The following is a 20,389-nucleotide window of genomic DNA, read 5'->3' as shown; positions in this document are numbered from 1 at the left end:
ACTGGGTTCGTCCATTTAACCAATTAGTAGTGGTGGTGGCCCTCGATAATGAGTATGACACTCCTGGCAAAATGTATACCTATGAAAAGTAGGTGAATTTAGTGATTTGACTTGAGTCCTGTCTCCAAAATGACTTATGATGTACCTAGAAAAGTATTTCTAAATCCAAAACATTCCTGTTTCCAAGCATTTCGTATAAGGATGCTCAACCTGCAGTACAATGTTCTCATCTCAAGCGAAGCAGATTACCAGAAATGTTCACCTGCGCACTGTAATACACGCAAAACCTTCTATGACACAGACTCCCTTCCTTTTACTAAAGAGACACGCGCATCTTGTGCGCCTGAGAATCTGCTTGCCACACCGGAGAACATGTGTGGTGTGAAGAGAGCAACATTGAGATTTCTCTCATCCATCAGTGTCAAGGGTTCCTGACAGGGCACTTATTCACCCATGCTCATTGCTATTCAATTTGCTGCTCTTCCTGGGTAGAACTCCCGCGCTCTCCCAAGACCCATCGATCGGCATCATTTTTCACTCGGGCTGCTGGCGGAGAGTCCTGGTCTCTTGGTGGCACCGCCCGTGCTGCAGGCAGACCCTGCCAATGCGCGGGGAGCTGATTTATGAATATGAAACAATGCGGGTGCCCAGAGATCGGGCTCGGCCACCAGAGACCCCCGGAACGACGCATCTCGGCGCTGCCTCCCTTCCTTCCCCAGCCTGAGCTGCAGACTTCAAGCGCTTTAATTTTATGCACGCATTTCATTATATCGCCATGGCCAGAAGCTTTCCGAGACAAGCCAGCAATCAGGCAATCTTGCCTCGTTTGCTGAAATCCACATTTGTCCTTTGTCAGCATAAGCACTTTAATTTGATGCTTTCACTCCTGAGTAAGCACTGAGCGCGGGTTCTCAACTCCTTCGGAGGAAGGACGCCGCGCTCCATTTCGGTTTCCTCTGCTTGCCGTTGAGTGATGACATTCAGGCCTTTCTCCCTACGCCAGTTTTATTGTGAGATGCTGCTTGCAACCATGAAAGAGAGACACTCAGGAGGGGGAAAAATTAGCATTCCGCTTGTAGATACACTGGAAAATCATTAGCCAAACTCTAATAGGAGGAGAGCTTTGCATATGTCAAACGTAGCCACTCCTGGTACCAGAGCAGGCCGGAATATTTACACCCATCTCCTGCCGGGGAAGCACAATTGGCGTCAACACACAAAGTCAACAACAGCTCTCTTTGCTTCTTGTTACCACCTATAATGCAGGTTACCGAAGGTTGTCAAAACAATATATTCTCCAAGGCTTTCAAGGCCAGAATCCCTGGGTTGCTGTTGAGTTTTTTGGGCTGCCTGGCCATGTTCCAGAAGCATTCTCTCCTGACGTTTCACCCACTGCTATTTATTATTTATTTCAGACACTTCTACCCCGCCCTTCTCACTCCGAAGGGGACTCAGAGCGGCTTACAAAGGCACAATTCGATGCCAGTAACAATACAACACAATACAACAATAAACAGTATAGCAGCAATTTAAACAGTTAAAAACAATTAAACGGTCAGTTCTCAGTTCTACAACACGTCAATAAACCAGTTTAGCATTCAGCGTTCACTGTCTCATAGTTCATAGTTTCAGTACCACATTGTCAGTCCTGTCAATTCTAGTCGTCCATTGTCCTTAGCTGCCAGGTTACCCGAAGGCCTGGTCCCATAACCACATTTTTAATTTCCTTCTAAGGGAGAGGAGGGATGTTGCTGATCTAATTTCCCCTTCTTGGGGCTACCACCGAGAAGGCCCTGCTCCTCGTCCCCACCAACCTCACTTGTGATAGAGGCGGGGTCGAGAGCAGGGCCTCCCCAGATGATCTCAGATTCCGAGGTGGGACATAGAGGGAGATGCGTTCGGACAGATACGCCGGACCAGAGCCATATAGGGTTTTGTAGGTCAAAACCAGCACTTTGAATTGTGCTTGGAACTGGATCGGCAGCCAGTGGAGCTGACACAACAGAGGGATGGTATGCTCTCTGTATGACGCTCTGGTGAGTAATCTGGCTGCCGCTCGCTGGACTAACTGAAGTTTCCGAACAGTCTTCAAAGGCAACCCCATGTAGAGTGCGTTGCAGTAATCTATTCGGGATGTAACGAGAGCTATGGCAAGCATCGTCAGGGGTTTTGAGGTCTGTTGGAAACTAGGAAAATTGGGTTTATATATCTGTGGAATGATGTCCAGGGTGGGAGAAAGAACTCTTGTCTGTTGGAGGTAGGTGTCAATGTTGCAACTGACCACCTTGAACGGCATCGACCAGCATTGCAGCTTCAAAGCCTGTCTGCTTCCTGCCTGGGGGAGTCTTTTGTTGGGAGGCATCCTCAGAAGTTGTGAGGTCTGTTGGAAACTAGGATAATGGGGTTTATATATCTGTGGAATGATGCCCAAGGTGGGAGAAATTGGGTTTATATATCTGTGGAATGATGTCCAGGGTGGGAGAAAGAACTCTTGTCTGTTGGAGGCAAGTGTGAATGTTGCAACTGACCACCTTGAACGGCGTGGACCAGCCTTGCAGCTTCAAAGCCTGTCTGCTTCCTGCCTGGGGGAGTCTTTTGTTGGGAGGCATCCTCAGAAGTTGTGAGGTCTGTTGGAAACTAGGAAAATATGGTTTATATATCTGTGGAATGATGTCCAGGGTGGGAGAAAAAACTCTTGTCTGTTGGAGGCGAGTGTGAATGTTGCAACTGACCACCTTGAACAGCATGGACTAGCCTTGCAGCTTCAAAGCCTGTCTGCTTCCTGCGTGGGGGAATCCTTTGTTGAGAGGTGATTGGCTGTCCCTGATTGTTTCTTGTCTGGAATTCCCCTGTGTTTTTTTTTTAATGATCCTCTTTATTTCCTGTCCTGATTTTAGAGGGTTTTTTTTAAAATACTGGTAGCCAGATTTTGTTCATTTTCATGGTTTCTTCTTTTCTGTTGAAATTGTCCACACGCTTGTGCATTTCAATGGCTTCTCTGTGTAGGTGAAATGTCAGGGGAGAATGCTTCTGGGCCCAAAAAACTTACAACAACCCAGTTGTCAAAATATTACCTCTAAACGTATGGAAATATTTTGGCACCAAAAAGTCAGTCTTCAAAAAACAACAACAACAATAATAATAAACAAAAACCATCATGTACCACCTAAGAATTCAGGAAATGACGGATCTTACTGTCTTCCTTTTCTTTCAGAACGAGCCAGAACTCGATTAATCCAACTATAAGAGCTTGAGGATATAGATTTTTTTTCTGTGTCTGTTTTTATGATGAATTATTTTCAGCGCTCAATTTGCCCAGCCTTAAATTATGATACACATTGGAGGAAGAACTTCAGAGTCTTCCTACACGGCTGCTCCAGACACTCTTTCGTAATACACTTAAATGTATTCACCTCTGTAAGAACAGCAAGTACGTTTTAAAAAATTATTTATACCTTGCATTCTCGCCTTGGAATTCGAGATGATTTCTGAACAAAAAGAGATGTTTCAAAAAATCTAACAAATTCAAGCGTACTACACCTTAAAGCCCCAAAGTGCCACTGAGAGCAATGCAGGAGCAACCAAAATGTTTCAAGGTATTCAAGTTAAAGTATAACTTTCCATAAACGGAAACGATTTCGCAATTAATTGGCGTTCATGCCCTTAGCACGTGGTTCCCCACCTTTCTTTTGACCGGGGCCCACTTTCCAACATTAGAACCAAAAGGGGTGAGGCTGGTCAGCTCTGCAGAAGAGAGCGGAAATAAATTAAATTAAATAAATAAAGAGGTTCACGGACCAGATTTTCTTTCTCATGACCTACTGGTTGAGAACCACAGTCTTAGCAGTTAGGTAGTGTATTATAGTGTGAATTTCATCCTTAGAGGGAAACAGAATGAAGACACTCTTATCTACCCTTCACCATGACATCAGTCGATGAGCCACTGACGACTGGCACTGCTCGTTTGCTTCCGCTGGCTTCCCGTTACATGGCAGTGATACCAACTTCCCCCAAGAGCTACGTGCCTTATAACGTTTCCGGATGTACCTCGTACAGCATGAACTTTGTCCTTGAAAGGAAATGGAATGAGGATGCTCATCTCCAACCTTCACCACAACGCAAGTCGATGAGCTACTGACGACTGGCACTGCTCGTTTGCTTCTACTGGCTTCCTGCTACACAGCAGTGAGACCAACTTCCCCCAAGAAAATTCCCCACAAGAACTACGTGCCTTATAACATTAGTTTCCAGATATACCTTGTACGGCATTAACTTCAGCCTTGGAAGGAAACGGAATGAGGATGCTCATCTCTAACCTTCACCACAATGCCAGTCGATGAGCTACTGACGACTGGCACTGCTCGCTCACGTCCACTGGCTTCCCGCTACTTCCCCCAAGAGCTACGTGCCTTATAAAGTTTCCGGATGTACCTCATACAGCATGAACTTTGTCCTTGAAAGAAAACGGAATGAGGATGCTCATCTCTAACCTTCACCACAACTCAAGTCGATGAGCTACTGACGACTGGCACTGCTCGTTTGCTTCTACTGGCTTCCTGCTACACGGCAGTGAGACCAACTTCCCCCAAGAAAATTCCCCACAAGAACTATGTGCCTTATAACATTAGTTTCCAGATATACCTTGTACGGCATTAACTTCAGCCTTGGAAGGAAACGGAATGAGGATGCTCATCTCTAACCTTCACCACAACGCCAGTCGATGAGCTACTGACGACTGGCACTGCTCGCTCACGTCCACTGGCTTCCCGCTACTTCCCCCAAGAGCTACGTGCCTTATAAAGTTTCCGGATGTACCTCGTACAGCATGAACTTTGTCCTTGAAAGGAAACGGAATGAGGATGCTCATCTCTAACCTTCACCACAACGCAAGTCGATGAGCTACTGACGACTGGCACTGCTTATTTGCTTCTACTGGCTTCCTGCTACACAGCAGTGAGACCAACTTCCCCCAAGAAAATTCCCCACAAGAACTACGTGCCTTATAACATTAGTTTCCAGATATACCTTGTACGGCATTAACTTCAGCCTTGAAAGGAAACGGAATGAGGATGCTCATCTCTAACCTTCACCACAATGCCAGTCGATGAGCTACTGACGACTGGCACTGCTCGCTCACGTCCACTGGCTTCCCGCTACTTCCCCCAAGAGCTACGTGCCTTATAAAGTTTCCGGATGTACCTCGTACAGCATGAACTTTGTCCTTGAAAGGAAACGGAATGAGGATGCTCATCTCTAACCTTCACCACAACGCAAGTCGATGAGCTACTGACGACTGGCACTGCTTATTTGCTTCTACTGGCTTCCTGCTACACAGCAGTGAGACCAACTTCCCCCAAGAAAATTCCCCACAAGAACTACGTGCCTTATAACATTAGTTTCCAGATATACCTTGTACGGCATTAACTTCAGCCTTGAAAGGAAACGGAATGAGGATGCTCATCTCTAACCTTCACCACAATGCCAGTCGATGAGCTACTGACGACTGGCACTGCTCGCTCACGTCCACTGGCTTCCCGCTACTTCCCCCAAGAGCTACGTGCCTTATAAAGTTTCCGGATGTACCTCGTACAGCATGAACTTTGTCCTTGAAAGGAAACGGAATGAGGATGCTCATCTCTAACCTTCACCACAACGCAAGTCGATGAGCTACTGACGACTGGCACTGCTTATTTGCTTCTACTGGCTTCCTGCTACACAGCAGTGAGACCAAACTTCCCCCAAGAAAATTCCCCACAAGAACTACGTGCCTTATAACATTAATTTCCAGATATACCTTGTACGGCATTAACTTCAGCCTTGGAAGGAAACGGAATGAGGATGCTCATCTCTAACCTTCACCACAATGCCAGTCGATGAGCTACTGACGACTGGCACTGTTCGCTCACATCCACTGGCTTCCCGCTACTTCCCCCAAGAGCTACGTGCCTTATAAAGTTTCCGGATGTACCTCGTACAGCATGAATTTTGTCCTTGGAAGGAAACGGAATGAGGATGCTCATCTCTAACCTTCACCACAACGCCAGTTGATGAGCTACTGACGAATGGCACTGCTCGCTCACATCCACTGCTTTCCTGCTACACAGCAGTGATACCAACTTCCACTGTGAAAATTCCTTGCAAGCTACGTGCCTTGGAATCGTACTTTCCAGATAACCCTCGCATAACAGCCACTTAATGTTTGCCGTAGATATGTTTTGTGATCCGCCCTGAATCCCCTTCAGGGTGAGAAGGGCGGAATATCTATACTGTAAATTATTTATGAATCAATAAATAAATTTCATGCTAACCATATATTTTTCAATCGGATCCCAAGTCTATACACTTGGACTTTAAGTGCTATAGAATTAAGTGGGATTTGCTGCCAAGTACTGGAACTGTGTATTGGTTTCCTGTTGTTGTTTTCTAAATATGGAAGATTAACCTGATTGGCGGCACAAAGGCGTCGTAATAATAATAATAATAACAATAATAATAATACTTTATTTATACCCCGCTACCATCTCCCAAGGGACTCGGTGCGGCTTACATGAGGCCGAGCCCACAACACAACAATAATAAAGCAATAACAACAAATAATACAAAACAATAAGATAAACAATCGTAACATGAACCTTCTCATCCTTATATGCCTTTCCCACATTGAGCCTAGCTCTTCCTAGGCAGTTTTCTTTCCCTGTGCCCAGTTAACAATTGTTCAATATCAAATAAAACAGAGTCAAATACGGCAGACAAGAGATTTACAATTCTGGTTCACCAATCACTCGCCACACACACACACACACACTGCACAAGGTAATTTATGGTTCTGGAGTTTAATAATGTATAAGTTTCTGGGCACATTTATAAATATTAATCTGATTTCATCTTTTATGTTAATTCATAGATGAGCTTGGGTAGAATATTACATCATAAATCCTATAATAGCCATTTTTTGAAAAAAGAGAGGAAAAAAGAGGGTTTTGCACAGGAATAAATAATTTACTCTTTTGCAGGGTACCTTGGCACCATCTACTGGACTAAAAGGAATTGCCTCTCTCTCTCATTCCTGGTCTTTTGACATTCTGGGTAAAGCTGCTTGTGCATTTACCAATCCCAAAAGTGGTCAAAAGAGATCCTCCAGCGTAATTTGTAATCCAGCTGAGCGACAAGAAACATAAACGAAGATTTCCTGTTTGGAACTGATACTAAAACTGTGCCTGAGTGAAGAGAGGGGGGGCCAGGAAAGACAGTTCCACCTTGTCTCCTGTGTTATGCTAATAATATAATATAATATAATATAATATAGAATCATAGAATCAAAGAGTTGGAAGAGACCTCAATGGACCATCCAGTCCAACCCCATTCTGCCAAGAAGCAGGAATATTGCATTCAAATCACCCCTGACAGATGGCCATCCAGCCTCTGCTTAAAAGCTTCCAAAGAAGGAGCCTCCACCACACTCCAGAGAAGAGAGTTCCACTGCTGAACACAGAATCCTAGAGTTGGAAGGGACCTCATGGGCCATCCAGTCCAACCCCATTCTGCCAAGAAGCAGGAATATTGCATTCAAATCACCCCTGACAGATGGCCATCCAGCCTCTGCTTAAAAGCTTCCAAAGAAGGAGCCTCCACCACACTCCGGGGCAGAGAGTTCCACTGCTGAACGGCTCTCACAGTCAGGAAGTTCTTCCTCGTGTTCACATGGAATCTCCTCTCTTGTAGTTTGAAGCCATTCTTCCATTGCGTCCTAGTCTCCAAGGAAGCAGAAAGGAAGCTTGCTCCCTCCTCCTCCCTGTGGCTTCCTCTCACATATTTATACATGGCTATCATGTCTCCTCTCCGCCTTCTCTTCTTCAGGCTAAACATGCCCAGTTCCCTAAGCCACTCCTCATAGGGGTTGTTCTCCAGACCCTGGATCATTCAAGTCGCCCTCCTCTGGACACATTCCAGCTTGTCAATATCTCTCTTGAATTGTGGTGCCCAGAATTGGATACAATATTCCAGATGTGGTCTAACCAAAGCAGAATAGAGGGGTAGCATTACTTCCTTAGATCTAGACACTAGGCTCCTATTGATGCAGGCCTATAATATAATATAATATAATATAATATAATATAATATAATATAATATAATATAATATATACATATAATATTTATAATATTATAATGTAATACAATACTAATAATATTATATTATAATAATATACTTTATATTACATGTAATATTACTAATAACATTACAATATAATGATATAGTACAAAATAGTAACATATAATACTGATATTGTACTATGCTACACAGTGAAGACATCTGCCCTTGCGCTATGCTACTCTGCTGCTGAGTCTGCATGCCCAGTGTGGAAGACATCTCACCACACTAAAACAGTGGATGTGGCTCTGAATGAGACATGCCGCATTATCACAGGTGCCTGTGCCCCACACCACTGGAGAAATTACACTGCTTAGCCGGTATCGCACCACCTGACATCCGTCAGAAGGAGCAGACAATAGTGAAAGGACCAAGGCAGAGACATCTCCAGCTCATCCCTTGTTTGGGCATCAGCCAGCATGTCAACGACTTAAATCAAGACATAGTTTTCTTAGATCTACAGAGACACTCGCTGGAACACCCCAGCAAGCGAGAGTCCAAAAGTGGCAGGCCCAAACCCAGCACCTCAATCCGTGGGTGATACCAGATGAGAGACTCCCCCCTGGGCACACAAAAGACGGGGCAACTTGGAAGGCGCTGAACAGACTGCGCTCGGGCACCACGAGATGCAGAGTCATCCTCACGAAATGGGGTCACAAAGTGGAATCCACGGCATGCGAGTGGGGAGAAGAGCAAACCACTGACCACCTGCTGCAATGCACCCTGAGCCCTGCCACATGATGCACAAGGGAGGACCTTCTTGCAGCAACACCAGAGGCACTCCAAGGGGACGGATACTGGTCAAAGGACATTTAACCAAATACCAAATTTGCAAAATCTGTGTATTTTTCCTTTTTCTTTTTAATCTGTGTGTTTGTTTTGCTCTGTTAGAATTGTAATACAATGGTACAGTTGCTGATGACACAGTAAATAAATACTATGCTAATAAAATAATATATTGTAAGCCGCTTTGGAGTGAGAAGGGCGGCATATAAATGTCATAAAGAAATAAATATTAGTATGATAAGGTGTGGCATTTATCTACTTGAACAATAATGCATTTAAAATGTTATAAGGATTCAGCCACAATACGCTGTTTTTTACTTTTCATATCTGTGTTGTTTTAAATTGTTATTGTGTGGCTGTCAGCTGCCTTGAGTCTTTACGAGGAGATAATGTGTTGTCTCGGTGGTGGCCCCTCGACTCTGGAACTCCCTTCCACTGGAGATCAGAACTTCCCCTTCCATCTTGACGTTCAGAAAACAGGTGAAAACCTGGCTATGGCGATTGGCATTCGACGAGTGAGTCAATATTCTGTGATAAGGATGGGTGACGACGAATGACGAACAACGAGGAAGAACTTCCTGACTGTGAGAGCCGTTCAGCAGTGGAACTCTCTGCCCTGGAGTGTGGTGGCGGCTCCTTCTTTGGAAGCTTTGAAACAGAGGCTGGATGGCCATCTGTCAGGGGTGATTTGAATGCAATATTCCTGCTTCTTGGCAGAATGGGGTTGGACTGGATGGCCCAAGAGGTCTCTTCCAACTCTTGGATTCTAAGATTCTATGAACGATTTTATTGTGACGATTTATTTGATTGCATTTTGCTATTTTAATGTTTTAGTTTAATATGTAATGTGATGTTTTAATGACTGTTTGTGATATTACTGTTGGAAACCGGCCCGAGTCCCTCGACAGAGGTGAGAAGACCGGCATACAAAATTGCTAAAGAAATAAATAATAGTCGAAGGCTTCCATGGCCGGAGTGGCCATGGTTGCTGTGAGTTTTCCGGGCTGTCTGGCCATGTTCCAGAAGCATTCTCTCCTGACATTTTGCCCACATCTATGGCAGGCATCCTCAGAGGTTGTGTGGTCTGTTGGAGCAAGTGGAGTGTATATACATATATCCCTGTGGAATAATATTCAGGGTGGGAGAAAGAACTCTTGTCTGTTTGAGGTACGCTGCAAGGTCGTCTTGATTAACATTGAAGCTGCAACTTCAAAGCATGGCTGCTTCCTACCTGGGTGAATCCTTTGTTGGGAGGTGTTACGAGTATTAAAAAACCACTAGAATCAGGACAGTAAATAAAGAACAACATTCAGAAAACAGAGGAATTCCAGACAGGAAAAAATCAGGGTCAGCTAACAGTTCCCAACAAAGTATTCTTCCAGGCAGGAAGCAGCCAGGCTTTGAAGCTGCAAAGCTAATCAAGCTTGCTAATGGCTGGTTGTTTCCTGTCGAAGGAATCCTTTGTTGGGAGGTGTCATGAGTATTAAAAAACAATTGAATCAGCACAGTAAATAAAGAACACTTTGAAAACAAGGGAATTCCAGACAGGAAAAAATCAGGGTCAGACGATGAGATGACTTGGAATTGGCTTTTGTAGTAATGTTGATGTTTTGATGAGATGTTTTTTGATAATGATGAATTGTGGATTTTTTTACACTATGTCTTGTATTTTGCACCTGTTTTTCTATGTTGTACACTGCAATGAGTCGCCCTTGGGTTGAGAATTGTGGTATATAAGCGTAGTAAATAAATAAATAAATAATAAATAGAACCAGAGCCTAAGAGTCAAGACGGGTGACTAAGCAAAAGAAAGAAAAGACTGCCATTTTCCTTTCGGTTTCTGCAATGCTAACTGCGCATGAGATGAGGGAAGGAGGTTAAATGCCGTGGGTCTCCACAAGGTGGCAATGCATTTGAGAGGCCCTAAATTACAAAAGGGACACGGAGACTTACCCATCGTGACATACGGCAACTTGTCAGTGGATCCATGGGGATAGATGCTGTAGAGGTGGGCTCCCGTGACGTCCACCCCACCTAGAACCAAGGCCGCTCCGATGTAACCTTGATACCTGGGGGAAAGCATCGTGAACAGGAGGGATGTTTCTCCAACACAAGGTCTTCTGTTTAATTAGTTCTTCCCTCTGTGCCTCCCGCTCCAGCCGCAAGAGACCCTGCTCATATCTGCTCAATGTATTTTCTATTCAGCTGCTGTCTATATTGTGGGGAGGGGAGGAGGAGCAGCTGCTGAACTGTCTACCCACCCCAAGGGCCGTTGGTTACCTGAAAAGCATCTGCTTGAGCATCCGGTTGGCTGTGACCACCCTCGGAAGCCGTCCGGTTGAGAGCGAGTGCAGCTCCATGTTGGAAGAGATCAACTGAGTGGTCATCTCCGTATCTGCAGCAGTTCCGGCACCACAACAACTGCAAACATGAGCATTGCAAGACGTTTAGTGAGGAAGCAGCGTAACAGCTCTCTACGGGGGACTCAACTGCATATCTACCCATGGAATTCGTTTGACATTTTATATATAAATAAAAAACTAGCCGCCCCCTGCCACGTGACGCCTGGCTCGAGAGCACTACGTGTGAAAAAGATCTTGGGAGTCCTCGTGGACAACAAGTTAAACATGAGCCAACAATGTGATGTGGCGGCAAAAAAAGCCAATGGGATTTTGGCCTCAGGCATCAAGAGGAGCCTAGTGTCTAGATCTAAGGAAGTAATGCTACCCCTCTATACTACTTTGGTTAGACTACACCTGGAATATTGTGTCCAATTCTGGGCACCACAATTCAAGAGAGATATTGACAAGCTGGAATGTGTCCAGAGGAGGGCGACTAAAGTGATAAAAGGTCTGGAGAACAAGCCCTATGAGGAGCGGCTTAGGGAACTGGGCATGTTTAGCCTGAAGAAGAGAAGGCTGAGAGGAGACATGATAGCCATGTACAAATATGTGAGAGGAAGCCACAGGGAGGAGGAGGAGGGAGCAAGCTTCCTTTCTGCTTCCCTGGAGAGAGACTAGGACGCAATGGAACAATGGCTTCAAACTACAAGAGAGGAGATTCCACCTGAACACGAGGAAGAACTTCCTGACTGTGAGAGCCGTTCAGCAGTGGAACTCTCTGCCCCAGAGGGAGTGTGGTGGAGGCTCCTTCTTTGGAAGCTTTGAAACAGAGGCTGGATGGCCATCTGCCAGGGGTGATTTGAATGCAATATTCCTGCTTCTTGGCAGGGGGTTGGACTGGATGGCCCATGAGGTCTCTTCCAACTCTTTGATTCTATGATTCTATTGCTGTGGCTCAGTCTATTGATCTGGAAAATAAAGTAACGAGAAAGTGTTGATTTCTAATATATGTCATGTCTTGATGCTTGTAGGTAAACAGTATTTCTTGCTGTTTCTTTGTCAGTGTTGATGCGGAGAGTGTCTGGTTTGCCCACTCTGGAACATGGAACATATTATTGTCCTTCTTTAGGGGTCCCTTTCAAATCTATGATACTATATCTGTGTGTGTGTGAATCATATCTATCTATCAATATCTATGGCTGGATGGCTCTTTGTCAGGAGAGCTTTGATTATGTTTTCTTTCCCTGGTGAAGGGAGTTGGACTGGATGGCCTTAAGTGTTTTCTGATGGTCATGGGGGTTCTGTGTGGGAAGTTTGCCCCAATTCTGCCGTTGGTGGAGTTCAGAATGCTCTTTGATTGTAGGTGTAGGGGTCGCCTGAGACCATCAGAAAACACTGTATTGTCTGTTGGTATTGGGGATCACGTGTGCGAAGTTTGGCCCAATTCTATCGTTGGTGGGACACAGACTGTTCTTTGACTGTAGGTGAACTATAAATCCCAGCAACTACAACTCCCAAATGTCAAAGTCCCCCAGACTCCATCTGTGTTCATATATATATATGGAATATTTGTGTCAAGTTTGGTCCAGATCCATCATTGTTTGGTCCACAGTGCTCTCTGGATGTAGGTGAACTATAATTCCCAAACTCAAGGTCAATGCCCACCAAACCCTTCCAGTGTTTTCTGCTGGTCATGGGAGTCCTGTGTGCCATGTTTGGTTCAATTCCATCATTGGTGGAGCTCGGAATGCCCTTTGATTGTAGATGAACTATAAATCCCAGCAACTACAACTCCCATTTGACAAAATCAATCCCCTCCCCAACTCCACTAGTATTCAAATTGGGGCATACCCCCACCCCCCCAAATCAATCACTGATATATCTTTTCTGTTCGTCATGGGAGTTCTGTGTGCCAAGTTTGGTTCAATTCCATCATTGGTGGAGTTCAGAATACTCTGTGATTGTAGGTGATTTATAAATCCCAGCAACTACAACTCCCAAATGACAAAATCAATTTTTTGAACGATGGTCACTCTTTGGATTAGTAGGTTGTCTTGTGTCCAAATTTGGTGTCAATTCGTCCAATGGTTTTTGAGTTATGTTAATCCCACAAACAAACTATGAGCACTGACAACTAAATATATAGCTGGCCATATGTCTCCACGGATTCAACAGCCATAAGGCTGATGTGATCCTCGATAGCAAAAGAGCTTGGCACCCCTGGTTTATAGTTTCCTCCATGTCATATTCACAGAACATTAATGAATAAGAGCACATCTAACGAAATGTTGACTATACTTTGACTTACTAGATGTTTGGAGAAATGTAATGTATCTTTGAACAGTTCTTGTCCGCAACCACCATCCCTTCAGTTGCCCTTGTGTCTGCTCCAAGTACAATCCCATCCTGGAGAAAGAAGAACCTGTTTAAGCTGCAAGAAATGCCATATCCGCTCACTGACTTCCAAAGGACTTGTTTCTGAGTATAGATAGGACTGTTCCACTGGAAGCGGGAACTGAGCGTGCCACAGCAATGCAACCTTGACAAACATGGGATGAGAGGTTGAGGGCTCACCTTGAACACGACTCCAGCAATGGTGGTCCCTGTCTTGCGAGCCGAGGGGAGCTTGAGACCCTTCTTGGCTCCTTCAGCTTCCAGGTGGGCATTCCTAGGGGGGGAAAGGTGGAATGAATTGAATATTGAAATAAAAACTGAAAATATTAAATGTGTTCCAGAACAGCTGTGATAAGGGTCACTGTAATAGAGCTGGCTATCCCAATCACCACAGGAGAAAACAGAAACAGCAAGGGGTGCAATGCACAGATATAATAATAATAATAATAATAATAATAATTCACTTTATTTAGACCCCGCTACCATCGCCCCATGTTCAAGCACTGTCTGAACATCAAGCAAAAAGTGGGTGCTAGAAACAGTATCATACGAAAGCTGACTGGCACAACCTGGGGATCACAGCCAGACACAGTGAAGACATCTGCCCTTGCGCTATGCTACTCTGCTGCTGCTGAGTATGCATGCCCAGTGTGGAACACATCTCACCACGCTAAAACAGTGGACGTGGCTCTTAATGAGACATGCCGCATTATCACGGGGTGTCTGCGCCCTACACCACTGGAGAAATTACACTGCTTAGCCGGTATCGCACCATCTGACATCCGCCGGGAAGTAGCGGTCAATAGTGAAAGGACCAAGGCAGAGACACCTCCAGCCCATCCCCTGTTTGGGTCTCAGCCAGCATGCCAACGACTAAAATCCAGAAATAGTTTTTTAGATCTACAGAGACACTCGCTGTAACACCTCAGCAAGCGAGAGTCCAAAAGTGGCAGGCTCAAACTCAATGGCTGATACCAAAGGAGAGACTCCCTCCTGGGCACACAGAAGACGGGGCGACTTGGAAGGCGCTGAACAGACTGCGCTCTGGCACCATGAGATGCAGGGCCAACCTCAAGAAATGGGGCCACAAATTGGAGTCCACAACATGCGAGTGCGGAGAAGAGCCAACCACTGACCACCTGCTGCAATGCAACCTGAGCCCTACCACATGCACTAGGGAGGACCTTCTTGCGGCAACACCAGAGGCACTCCAAGTGGCCAGATACTGGTCAAAGGACATTTAAGCAACTACCAAGTTTGCAAACTTTGTGTTTTGTCTGTTTGTTTGTTTTGTTCTGTTAGAAATGTAATACAATTGACTGGTTGCCCTGACACGACAAATAAAATAAATAAATCATAATTACATAAAAACATATGAATACATTAACAATCTAACATTACAATAAACACAATCACAGTGACAGTCGGCGGGCCACGTGTGCAGGATAAAATGTTAAAAAACAAACACATATATATACATATATACACACACACATACACAACACATATACATTGACTGGACCACAGCAACGCGTGGCAGGGGAAAGCTAGTATTGAAATAAAAGCTTAAAACATCCAGTGTGTTCCAGAAAAGCTGTGATAAGGGTCACTGTAATAGAGCTGACTATCCCAATCATCACAGGAGAAAACAGAAACAGCAAAAAGTGCAATGAACGGATATAGGATGGGAGACACCTGGCTTGAAAACAGTCCAAGTGAAAGGGATCTAGGAGCCTGAGGAGACCACAAACTGAACATGATTCAACAGTATGATGCAGCAACTAAAAAGGCCAATGCGCTTCTCGGCTGCACCAAGAGGAACGACGTGTCTAGGTCAATGGTTCTCAATCTGTAGTTCTCCCCAGGTGTTTTGGCCTACAACTCCCAGAAATCCAAGACAGTTCACCAGTTGTTAGGATTTTTAGGAGTTGGAGGCCAAATCATCTGGGGACCCAAAGGTTGAGAACCACTGGTCTAGGTGGAGGGAAGTCCTCGTCCAACTCTGCTCTGCTTTTGTCAGGCCTCACCTGGAATAACCCTGGGTCCAAACAGGGAAAACCGTAAATAGGTGTACAATTTGAATTGTGCTCAGTATTTATTTATTTATTTATTACGGTTGCTTATACCCCGTCCTTCTCACCCGGGGGGACTCAGGGGGACTGGCAGCCAGTGGAGCTGATGTAACGGGGGGGGGGGGGGGGGGAGGAGGGATTGTATGCTCCATTGAACAATCTAGCTGCCGCCCACTGGAGCATTTAAAGTTTCCAAACAATCTTCAAAGGCAACCCCACGTCAAGTGCACTGCAGTAGTCTATTTGGGATATAACCAGAGCCTGGACTACCATGGTCAAGCCTGACTTCCCAAGGTACAAATTTTTTTAGTGTGATGATTTTTTTAGAGTGTGAAGCTAAATAATAATAATAACAACAACTACTACAACAAAGTGCTGGCGTTGGTCTTTAAAGCCCTAAACGGTTCCGGCCCAAGCTACCTATCTGACCGCATCTCTGCCTATGAACCCACCAGGACTTTGAGATCTTCCGAGGAGACCCTGCTCTCGATCCCGCCTGCTTCTCAAGCTCGGCTGGCGGGGACGAGAGATAGGGCCTTCTCGGTGGTGGCTCCTCGGCTGTGGAACGCCCTTCCTACGGACATTAGACTAGCACCATCTCTAATGGTATTCCGCAAAAAGGTGAAGACCTGGATGTCTGTGCAGGCGTTTGAGTAATTTAGTGCAATCTGGTAATGGAACATAGGAATGGAACAATGGACGACGAACCTGGACTACGCTTGGATGATGAGAAGATTGGGTACGGTTGTTTTTTGTAATAATTGTGCATTGTAATTGCTTATTGGTAATTTATGGATAATGTGTTAAGTCAATTGTTCTATGTTGTATGGAACCACTGCTGTTTCTACTGTTTTTACTGTTTGTGAACCCCTGTGAGTCGCCTTCGGGCTTGAGATACAGCGGTATATAAGCAAAGTAAATAAATAAATAAACATATATATAGTTCAACAGTGACAAATGCAAGATACTCCACCTAGGCAAAAAAAAAAATGAACTGCAAAGATACAGAATGGGGTACAATGATGCCTGGTTCGAGAGTAGGACATGTGAAAAAGATCTTGGGGTCCTCGTGGACAACAAGTTAAACAGAGCCAGGAATGTGATGCAGCAGCAAAAAAGCCAATGGGATGTTGACCTGCATCAGTAGGAGCATAGTGTCTAGATCTAGGGAAGTCAGGCTCCCCATGCTCTCTTCTGCTTTGGTTAGACCACTTTACCTGGAATATTGTGTCCAATTCTGGGCACCACAATTCAAGAGAGATATTGACAAACTGGAATGTGTCCGGAGGAAGAGGGTGACTAAAATAATCAAGGGTCTGGAGAACAAGCCCCATGAGGAGCGGCTGAAAGAGCTGGGCATGTTTAGCCTGACGAAGAGAAGGCTGAGAGGAGATATGATAGCCATGTATAAATATGTGAGAGGAAGCCACAGGGAGGAGGAGGGAGCAAGCTTGTTTTCTGCTTCCTTGGAGACTAAGTGCAATAGAACAATGGCTTCAAACTACAAGAAAGGAGATTCCATTGATTGAACCTGAGGAAGAACTTCCTGACTGTGAGAGCCGTTTAGCAGTGGAACTCTCTGCCCCGGAGTGCGGTGGAGACTCCTTCTTTGTAGGCTTTTAAACAGAGGCTGGATGGTCATCTGTCAGGGGTGATTTGAATGCAATATTCCTACTTCTTGGCAGAATGGGGTTGGATGGGATGATGGCCCAGGAGGTCTCTTCCAATTCTATTATTATTATTATTATTATTATTATGAAGTAGAGGCTGGATGGCCATCTGTCAGGGGTGCTTTGAATGCGATATTCCTGCTTCTTGGCAGGATGGGGTTGGACTGGATGGCCCAGGAGGTCTCTTCCAACTCTAGGATTCTATTATTATTATTATTATTATTATTATTAAACAGAGGCTGGATGGCCATCTGTCAGGGGTGATTTGAATGCAATATTCCTGCTTCTTGGCAGAATGGGGTTGGACTGGATGATGGCCCACGAGGTCTCTTCCAACTCTAGGATGAACTTCCTGTGAGTGCCATTCAGCAGTGGAACTCTCTGCCCCGGAGGGAGTGTGGTGGAGGCTCCTTCTTTGGAAGCTTTTAAACAGGGGCTGGATGGCCATCTGTCAGGGGTGCTTTGAATGCAATATTCCTGCTTCTTGGCAGGATGGGGTTGGACTGGAGGATGGCCCTGGAGGTCTCTTCCAACTGTAAGATTCTATGAACTACTTTATTTTTATACCCCGCCAACTATCCCGTAAGGGATTCGGGGCGGCTTACAAGGGACAAGCCCAAAAAATTACAAAGAGAACACACAACTAAAAACATCAGATAAAATAGAAAAGAATCACAATTGTAAACAATATCACACAATATGGCTAAAAAAATAAAATTTTAGAGTGTGAAACTGCCTACAATTCTTATTTTGCTTTCTTCACAGTGGTTTTCCACCTGTGGTTCTCCCCAGGTGTTTTGGCTACTACCCCCAGAAATCCCAGCCAGTTTACCAGCTAAGAGTGGAAGGCCAAAACATTTGGGGACCCACAGGTTGAGAACCACTGCTCTACTGGGCGGTATTCCCCCAAGTCGGGTTTAGGACTTCATTTCCCAGGTGCCCCGGCCATTGGCGGAGGCAGCTGAGGCTTCTGGGAGTTGGAGTCCAAAACAGCTCTGGGCCTACGCGAGCGCTGGCGTGGCGGGGAGAGCTAGGCCTCGGCCTTGCCTGAGTCACGCCGCCGCCCTCCGAAGGCCGCCCTTCGCCTCCTTCCCCGCCAGGGCCTCGGCCTCGCCCCCGCCCCGCTTCCCCACTCACCGGGCGCAGTTGTGGAAGCCGAAGCCGCCCATTTCGGCGCCGCCAAAGGACGAGGAGGCCTGCAACGCCGAGAGAGCCGCCATCTTGCCCTGACGAAGCTTCACTGAGGGAAGCGGAACCGGAACCGGCTTCGGAGGGGAAGGGGGAGGGCCAGACTGAAAGGGGCGGGGCCAGGAGGAAAGGGGGCGGAGCCAGCGTCCCTCCCTCCTCTTTCCCCCTCCCTCCTCCTCATTATATTTATGTTATGATGTGTTACATAGCATATTAGATATTACAGTATATGATGAAACATATTTGACATGAAATATATAAAATATATTTTATGTAAAGTATGTCATATCAAATATATATTAAAATATTTATTATGAAATATATACAAAATATATTTTAGATGAAATATTTTGTTATATATATATATATAATAACTATATATATATATATATATATATATATACACACAGATACATTCTTATACACATGCACACATACATAGACACACATATATATATATATATACACAAGCACACACAAATATACACATACATATACAGCCACACACATATACATATACACATATATGCACACATATATATGCATATACACAAGCACACACAAATATACACACATATACATATACACATACATACACGCAAATAAGTACATATATGCATATACACAAGCACACACAAATATACACACATACATACACACAAATAAATACATATATGCATATACACAAGCACACACAAATATACACATACATATACAGCCACACACATATACATATACACATATATATGCATATACACAAGCACACACATATACACAATATACATATACACATATAAACACAGATACATACATATATACACAAGCATACACACATAAATAAACACACACATATAAATACACATAAACACACATATATACAAATATATACACAGACATAAACACATATATACACACACAAAACACATATACACAGACTGGGCCACAGCAACATGTGGCAGAGGACGGCTAGTATGTGTATGTGTGTATGTGTATGTGTGTGGGTGAGAGTATACAACCCTGCCATACGCCTTTCCCAATCTTGAACCAGTCTGTTGTTCCATGGTCAGTTCTTGTATGCAGAACACATCATGTGAGGATGTGCGGGGCTGGATGAATGCAAAGCTGGGGTGAAAATTGCTGGAAGAAACATGCACAACCTCAGATATGCAGATGACACCACTCTGATGGCCGAAAGCGAGGAGGAGCTGAGGAGCCTTCTAACCAAGGGGAAAGAAGAAAGCGCAAAAGCCGGGTTGCAGCTCAACATCAAAAAAACCAAGATAATGACAACAAGAATGATTGACAACTGGGAAATAGAGGGAGAAACCGTGGAGGCCGTGACAGGGTTTGTATTTCTAGGTGCAAAGATGAGTGCAGACGCAGACTGTAGCCAGGAAATCAGGAGACGCTTCCTTCTTGGGAGGAGAGCAATGTCCAGTCTCGACAAAATAGTGAAGAGTAGAGACATCAGACTGGCAACCAAGATCCATTGCCTAGTCCAAGCCATGGTCTTCCCTGTAGTCACCTACGGATGGGAGAGCTGGACCTTAGGGAAGGCTGAGCCAAGGAAGAGAGATGCTTTTGAGCTGTGGTGCTGGAGGAAAGTTCTGAGAGTGCCTTGGACTGAGAGAAGATCCAACCAACAGTCCATCCTCCAGGAAAGAAAGCCCGACTAAAGCTCACTGGAGGGAAGGAGACGAGAAGATCAGACTGGCAACAAAGATCCGCCTAGTCAAAGCAATGGTATTCCCCGTAGTCACCTATGGATATGAGAGCTATACCATAGG

At 44.9% G+C, this 20,389-nt stretch overlaps 1 protein-coding gene across 1 annotated transcript in view; it reads right to left on the bottom strand.

Moving 5' to 3' along the window:
* Nucleotides 1-18,681, bottom strand: part of PSMB7 (proteasome 20S subunit beta 7) — a 64,751-nt gene extending 46,070 nt beyond the window's left edge. The window contains exons 1-5 of the mRNA XM_060757617.2: nucleotides 18,552-18,681; nucleotides 13,853-13,946; nucleotides 13,587-13,684; nucleotides 11,217-11,357; nucleotides 10,890-11,005 (exon numbers count right to left, since the gene is read on the bottom strand). Of these exons, the coding sequence (XP_060613600.1) occupies nucleotides 10,890-11,005; nucleotides 11,217-11,357; nucleotides 13,587-13,684; nucleotides 13,853-13,946; nucleotides 18,552-18,634 (532 nt within the window). The 5' untranslated portion in view covers nucleotides 18,635-18,681. The remainder of the gene's footprint in view (nucleotides 1-10,889; nucleotides 11,006-11,216; nucleotides 11,358-13,586; nucleotides 13,685-13,852; nucleotides 13,947-18,551) is intronic.
* Between the last annotated feature and the right edge of the window lie 1,708 nt (nucleotides 18,682-20,389).

This window comes from Anolis sagrei, chromosome 11, assembly GCF_037176765.1.
Source record: "Anolis sagrei isolate rAnoSag1 chromosome 11, rAnoSag1.mat, whole genome shotgun sequence".
Taxonomy (NCBI): Eukaryota; Metazoa; Chordata; class Lepidosauria; order Squamata; family Dactyloidae; genus Anolis; species Anolis sagrei.
The sequence above is the reverse complement of the archived record's forward strand: the minus strand, read 5'-3'. Positions and strand labels throughout refer to the sequence as shown.